Genomic DNA, 7,437 nt, shown 5'->3' on the forward strand with positions numbered 1-7,437 from the left:
GGTGTCACACTTGAAGAAACGTTGGGGGTGGCGGCAGCGGCTCTGGCTCTGGTGACTGCAGGTGTAACGCCTGAAGGAACGTTTTCCGCACCGCTGGTGTTGACAGGTGGAGTATTAATTCCACTGGAAGAAACGTTAGTACCAAGAGTAATATCAGCGCTAGTGCTTTCAGGGTTTGTTGCTGATCCGGACCTGAGTTCTACCATCTTGAGATCGGGATTGAAAAAATGAAATTGGAAATTGGAATTTGGTATTGTAACCGAGAGATTAATCTCCCACTGTGGTCTCCAATTATTTGTGGGTGAAAACTGTTTCTGTTGATTTTGGTAATTTCAAGTGTGTGGATGAGAAACGAATCTAAACCCTAAACAATGCACTGCACGAGAGTACTTTTGATTCGAGAGATCAATATGTACAATCCTGGCCTAAACCAAGAAATGGTCGTTCCAGGCTTGCTTCGGTCACAAAGTGAAGGAGAAGGGTTGGTCTTAGGGAGGGAAACGAAGAGAGTGCTGAGACCAGAATAGTTGATTCTGAAGGTGTGGTTGTTTATAACTCGTATCTGAAAGTAGAACTGGCTAGCAGAATGGAAAGCTACCAGGTGATTTCTAGATACTGTGTTGTTTCCGACCAAAAAATATTTTTTGGTGAAAATAGGTGAAGCCTATTTATACAAGTCATATTGAAACGTACCCTGGTCTGGTAGGAAATGGAAACGATTGAGTGGTGGAAGAATAGAGTAATGTGTAACCGTCGGTCATTATGCTTCTATGATGAAGGAAGTGAATTCGTTTACACCGTTACTTTTTACCACCACTAATTATCCTGCTTCATGACACTTTCTTGTAACGGGAGCATTGCACGCCGCACGCTGTAAACCGCCAGACCAATACCCTGATGTGCATCCCCCAGTTTGTGACATGTTTGATGTCTCGAGTGTTTTCGTGGAAAACATGTAGCACTTTGATACGTGTGGCAAGTCAAATTCAAGGGACTTATCGCAGGAAAATAGCATGTAATGTTATTAGGCTCGTTTTTCCTAGTCGCCTAAAACTTGCCACAGGTTTGTCAGTTCGGTGGCGAACTTCGATGGCTGAGATTGCATCTCATGAAGGAGGGTAGTCGTTGATTATGGCTACCTTGTGTTGGCGCCTGATAATGGCGCGGTGGTGTTTTGTGTATGCCAGTGGCAATGTGGCATGGATGGCATGGATCGTGCATGCCAATGGCACAGTGGTGCAAGTGGCGCTTGGCGTAGCCATGACCACTAGATTTAAGCAGCTGGTCGCCTGAAACTTGCCACAAGTCTGTCAGTTCGGTGGAGAACTTGGATGGCTGAGATTGCAATTCAGGAGAGAGGGTGGCCGTTGATTATGGCCACATTCTGTTGGCACCTGGTAATGGCATAATCGCATAGCCGCGCCTGTGACGTTGTGGCATGGCCACGTATGTGGCTTGGCGGCGTGACCAAGGCTAGGATTTGGATCCGTGGACAAAATTAGGGCTTGGCGGCGTGGTCAAGGCTAGGATTTGGCGTCGTGGCCAAAGTTAGGGCTTGGCGGCGTGTCCAAGGCTAGGATTTGGTGTCGTGGCCAAAGTTAGGGCTTGGCGGCGTGGCCAAGGCTAGGATTTGGCATCGTGGCCAAAATTATGGCTTGACAGCGTGGCCAAGGCTGGGATTTGGCACCATGGCCAAAGTTAGGGCTTGGCAGCGTGGATAAGGCTAGAATTTGGCGCCGTGGCCAAAGTTAGGGCTTGCCGGCTTTCCCAAGGCTAGGATTTGGCGTCGTGGCCAAAGTTAGGGCTTGGCGGCGTGGCCAAGGCTAGGATTTGGCGTCGTGGCCAAATTTAGGGCTTGGCGGCGTGACCAAGGCTAGGATTTGGCGTCGTGGCCAAAATTACGTCTTGGCGGCGTGGTCAAGGCTAGGAGTTGGCGCCGTGGCCAAAGTTAGGGCTTGGCGGCATGACCAAGGCTAAAGTGGCTCGTGGCATGTTACTGCGGCAGAATGGCATGTTGGCATGTCGATTAATATGTTGTTGTGGCAGGGCGTGCTTGGCTTGCCAGTTAGTATGGTGGCGCGACAGGGCGCGTTTGGCCTTTAATGTACGGTGGCGAGTTTAGAGCGACTTGATTAGTCAAGAAAAGCGGCCGACCAAACATAAGGAGCGGCCACATCTCTAGTGTTTGTGGCGCATTTTGAAGTGACATGATTGGTCGATAGGAAAGAGAGGAGTCGGCCAAGCATGGGCGTGGCTACACTTCAGGTATGAGTATGGTGGCTTTAGAGCGACCTTATTGGTCGATGGAAAATGGGGCCGCCAAGTATGGGCCCAGCCACTTATGTGTGGCGAGTTTAAAGCGACCTGATTGGTCGAGGGAAATAGGGTCGGTTTAGGATGGGGCGTGGCCAATGGAAAGTGGCGCCAGATGGCCTAAGGCATGGACACGCCTCCCTTTGCTGTTGCGGCTCCCTGTTTTCTGATTCTGGGCGAGGTTTTGCACATACTAATCCATGGCGGATTAATTTCCTAGTTTGCCTAGGCTTACTTTCGACAAACAAGGTCTGGTATACTGAGCAAGGCGCAAAAGTAATTGATTTAATTTTATGTGTTGACACAGAGTTCTTTAACTTCATTGCCAGAGAGCAGTATACTTTCTGATTGAATACCTTATACAAAGACCTTATCCTTGATAGTTGGAAATTCGTGCTACTTTGCTGCGAGTGAACACAAATTGTCATGCCATATAAACATTAAGGGTTCAGCCGGGGAACATAGCATAGAAATCATTCGAAGAAATTTATATTAAGCGAATATAGGCAAGGCTCCGAAATTTACAGAACATCTGGGATGGTTGCTGCATGCGCTAGTCTGGATAAATCTCATGTAAATATATTGAATGACTCAATAAATATGCCAGTGGAGAGGTTAACACTCATGGCTCCGTTTCCTTACAGAGTGACGTCACATCAGATGCAAGGTTTTACAATTTTAACCCTAAGCTAAAAACCACCATCAACATATGATCATTGAGGAAACCTGACGTAAAGTTAGATGAGTTCTGAGGCGTGATATTCGACCCAGGTATGGAAGCAATACAATATAAATTAACAACTAACAACATTCAAAACAAATGTTAATATTTACGGTTAAGAAATGGTCTCACTAAGCACAATTGAGCCGAATTCAGAGCCAAGAACTCGCGCATGGTTTAGCTTTTATTAATTTTTAGTTGTTTCCATTTTAATGGGTTGGAACAATAGTATTTATCACTTTTTAGTTATCATCTCAATCATTTTTGTTCTTAATTTAATTTGATTTGTGCAATGAACAACTATTTTGCCAATGAATTTAAGTCATACATTTGAATTGGAGAAACAAGAAATTCAAACTAAGGATTACATTGAATTTAAGGATTAGTACACTGAGAACCAAGATTACATTAAAATTATAAAATTTCATCCAAACTTAAATTAACTAACTTGTTGTTACATGAAAAATAAAAATAACTATCTATTACATAAAATTAGAGCTAATTAACTAACTATTACATCCAAATTAGTAAGATATATGTCAAATGTTGTTGGGTGTTTTAGTAGTGCCTTCTCTACATGAACGACATTAAGTTCGCTTGCCAGACATCGAGTTGTACATGATTCATCTTTGTCGTGCGCATTTCCAGTATTCCTCTCATGCAACATTAAGAAAGTTTCTTTGAACCACCTTACGACCTTTCCTCATTTGTGCAACCATTTTCTTATGCTTAATTATTTGAATAATATTGGGGTTTTCTTTTATTTATCAAATAAGTCTTGTATGTGGAATTATGAAGTTGATGATTGTGCAACCTATTGAGCTGCCTTTCTGTTTCCTTTTTTTTTATTTTATTTTATATGGTCCCTCGTATCTTTCTGCATTGCCAATAACATTAAGATTAGAATTTCCATGCTGGGATCCATGGATGTTGGATTGTGGGATTGAGTTTGTTTCTGGTTAAAAATAAGGAGACTCGGGTGGTACATCATATCACTTCAGCTTCCTGAGTATCTGGAACATGCTTCGCACTTTAAACCCGTATTTTTTTCAATTCTCTCATTTTTATGTTGTTGGACTTTGAATATTTTGTACATAAGATATTTTATATATAAATTAAATAAATTCAAATTCAAATACGACTTACCACATCGACTTCGATTAATTCGTAATCATGAGTGAGTCCTCAAACCTACCTTTGAAGTCAACTAACGGTTGCTTCCATTGATTCTCATCTCTTTCATTTCCCTTTTCACATTTCATATTGCAATGATTCATTTACAACATCACAAAATTTTATTATAAAGACTTGAGAATCATGCCGCATCAAACAAAATTAGATTCCCAATTTTCTAACAAAATCGATTAAAAATACTCTTCGAAAATGTTACGTTATTGTTGAACATAGGAACAAGCGTCAAAAGAACAAAACTTTTTCAAATAGCAGTATCTTCATCCATGCTACACTTTTGACCGCGAACTTTAGGTGCTGAAATATTTTGTGATGAATCTGCCTTTTTTTGTACATTTTTCCATGATTTCGACTCACAAAAGAAACCTTTAGTGAATAATTAAGTGAGAAAGTTCGAGATTAGAAGAGATTTGTTGAAGATTATGGGAGTAGAAGATGTGATTTGAAAATGGAAGAGAATGTGGTATATATAAAACCGTTTGGTGAACTATTAATTGTCGGCTTAGGCTTGGCCGCTCGGTTGAACCGACAATTCAATCCGGGACGCAATGCGCAAATGCTCAAATTTGAGCATTTTCCCCTCCTATTAGTCAATCTGAGTATCCCACTATGGAGTGACAATAAGAAAATTTTTCCATTTTCCCATTCTGTTGCCTCTGCTCTTAGATATATGGAAATCAAAATATATGTCAAAGTCAATTAGAAATGAAAATAGGTTTTGAAGTCAACTAGGTTTTTCATAATAGAAAAGATAGTGGGTAAAGTCATCTAGACGCCCCTAAGACATTCTTATCTTTTTTTTCGCGACGAGAAACCGAATATCCACCAAAATAAAATTCATCATCCCTTAAAAAAAAAGTTTTCATCTGAGATGCACTCAATCCAGATCGAAAACCACATAATATTTTAAAATAGTATCATAGTGGGGAGTACTATTAAGGAAATTGAACAAAAAATAACTTGTAGTTGCTCAACGGATCTATTAGTTCAAAATATCAGAAACAATATTTTTGAAATATCAATATTATCAAAAAATATATTAATTTTTTTATATATAGATTTAATAGAAACTGACGCCAAATCAATTATTTTTTTACTTTTAAAATTACAAGTTATATGGTTTTTTTTTGATAGAAATGTAGAACTTTTTCATTAATGGTAATTCAAGGTTACGATGAGTTTAAGGTCAAAAATAATAAAATGAAAATAAACATGTCGTAAAAGTGCAATATCAAGAAATCCAACAAAAGAAAGAGAAGGATTTCCGGAGTTGAACAAATACAAACACAGATATAAACCGATTAAATCAAGGAAATAATGGTTTTTCTCCAAAATATATTTCAATCATTTTGTTTGTTTTCTTCTTAAGAAATATGCTCCCAAAATAAGAATAATTTGCCCAAATCTCTTAAAACCACTAATGAAGACTCTATTGTCAGGAAATCAGTAATGAAAGATTCGGACAAAGATTCTATCCCAGGATATTATATCGTCGGAGAACCTTTCTGGTGATCCTATAACCCAAAACGAAACTAACAAAGGTCATTGGAGCCGAAATAATCCTCTATCACGTAGAAAATAAAAACACCATTTAGGTGAAAAAAAATTACCAAACAAGAAAACATAACTAAAGGTAAAAAAAACAGTAAAAATAAGCATAATACTACCAAGGGTTGGAGAAACTAAGCTACCTACTAATTAATCATGCGCAGATATGCGCACCTTTGAGCAGAAGATCAGTTGCCCTTTTTAGGATTTTTGGAGAACTTTTTTTTCCTCGAGGGAGAGAGAGAAAGTTTCACTAAGATATATTCTTCAACCTAGTTGTACGATTAGATCTTAGGCCATCCAACTAGTCTTAACTTATATATGGGAAAAATATCATTTGGTCATTTTTTTAGGTGGTCCCAAGTCTGTTTGGTCTTTTCAGAAATCACCTTTTCCATTTGATCCATAATTATTTAAAAATATTAAATAGATCAAAGTACCCTTTCGTGTTAGTTCATACTTATTTGTTGTACCAGTTTATTCTGTCTGATGAACTCCGGGGTTCATTCCCTCAAATGAACACATATTAAAACCTATATGGAAACAGAGTTCATTCTTCAAATGAACACCTGATTAAACCTATAAGAAAACAGAGTTCATTCAACACAATGAACAACTAACAAAAACTAACTATTTCAAACCTAGAAATGAGTTCATTCTTTACATGAACACGCAAAAAAATATAGTTCATTCTTTACATGAACAAAAAAAAAACAGAGTTTATCTTCGACACGAGTTCATTCTTTACATGAACACCTAGTAATTCAAGATCTAAAAACATAGTTCATTCTTTACATGAACACACACAAAAAATCCCTAAAAATCAAAGTTCATCTTCATCAAACACGAGTTCATTCTGTTTGATGAACTTCGTCGTCTTCATCATTCTTCATATTCAATAGAGTTCATCTTCATCTTCAACAGCAACAGCAACACGAATATCGACAGAGTTCATCTTCATCTTCTACAACACGAACACCATCAACAACAGATCCAAAAATCAAGAACAGAAGATCCAAATTGATGATGAAGAAAAAGAAAAAGAAATCAAAGGATTTCAAGGTTCTTTTGTAGATCCGAAACTTACCCAAGCATGTGAAGATGATAAAGGTTCATCATCATCATAAATAGCAGCAGAATCTTTAACATCACCGTCTTCATCATCAAAACAGTAGAAAACATCAAAATAAAAACGCAAAACTTCATCGTATTCATCATCATCATCATCATCATCATAGTTCATCTTCTTCATCACTAGCAGAGAAAAAAATGGAGAGAAGGGAGAATCGTTCATCATCATCTTCATCTTCTTCATCACTAGTAGGAAAAAAAGGAGAGAAACTAGATCTGAAAACAGGAAGAGAGAGAAAGTAAATCTGAAAATAAGATATTTTCTAGGATTTTTTTTCTATATATGTGGTCCAAAAAGGATATTTCTGTCACCACATAATGACAATTACATCATCCATGACGTCATCCTAGAACCAAACCATAATTTCTATGACCAAATTATAAAATATGTTTTGAAAATGGACCAAACAGACAATTGACTCATTCAACTGGACTAAACTCTCTCTAATATATTATTTCTAGGACCTATTGGTATTTCCTACCTTATATATTTGTTTTGAACAAATTTTATGACTCGACTAGAGCGAACTAAA

At 38.2% G+C, this 7,437-nt stretch overlaps 1 protein-coding gene across 1 annotated transcript; it reads right to left on the bottom strand.

Annotated features, from left to right (window-relative positions):
* Positions 1–6,382: 6,382 nt before the first annotated feature.
* Positions 6,383–7,099, bottom strand: LOC113281198 (probable GTP-binding protein OBGC1, chloroplastic). The gene is made up of 2 exons (XM_026529875.1): positions 6,861–7,099; positions 6,383–6,737 (listed from the first exon to the last, which is right to left on the bottom strand). The coding sequence occupies exons 1-2, from the start codon at positions 7,086–7,088 to the stop codon at positions 6,669–6,671; spliced, it is 297 nt and encodes a 98-aa protein (XP_026385660.1). The 5' UTR covers positions 7,089–7,099; the 3' UTR covers positions 6,383–6,668.
* Positions 7,100–7,437: the final 338 nt, after the last annotated feature.

The sequence above is a fragment of the Papaver somniferum genome, chromosome 5 (genome assembly GCF_003573695.1).
Source record: "Papaver somniferum cultivar HN1 chromosome 5, ASM357369v1, whole genome shotgun sequence".
Classification (NCBI taxonomy): domain Eukaryota; kingdom Viridiplantae; phylum Streptophyta; class Magnoliopsida; order Ranunculales; family Papaveraceae; genus Papaver; species Papaver somniferum.

Excerpts from the sequence above, each read along its gene's own strand:
- LOC113281198 (XM_026529875.1), bottom strand. The coding sequence starts at position 7,088 with ATGAAGAAGATGAAGATGATGATGAACGATTCTCCCTTCTCTCCATTT. Across the intron at positions 6,738-6,860 it reads TATCATCTTCACATGCTTGG|AAGATGAAGATGAACTCTGT; the intron begins GTAAGTTTCGGA and ends TTCGTGTTGTAG.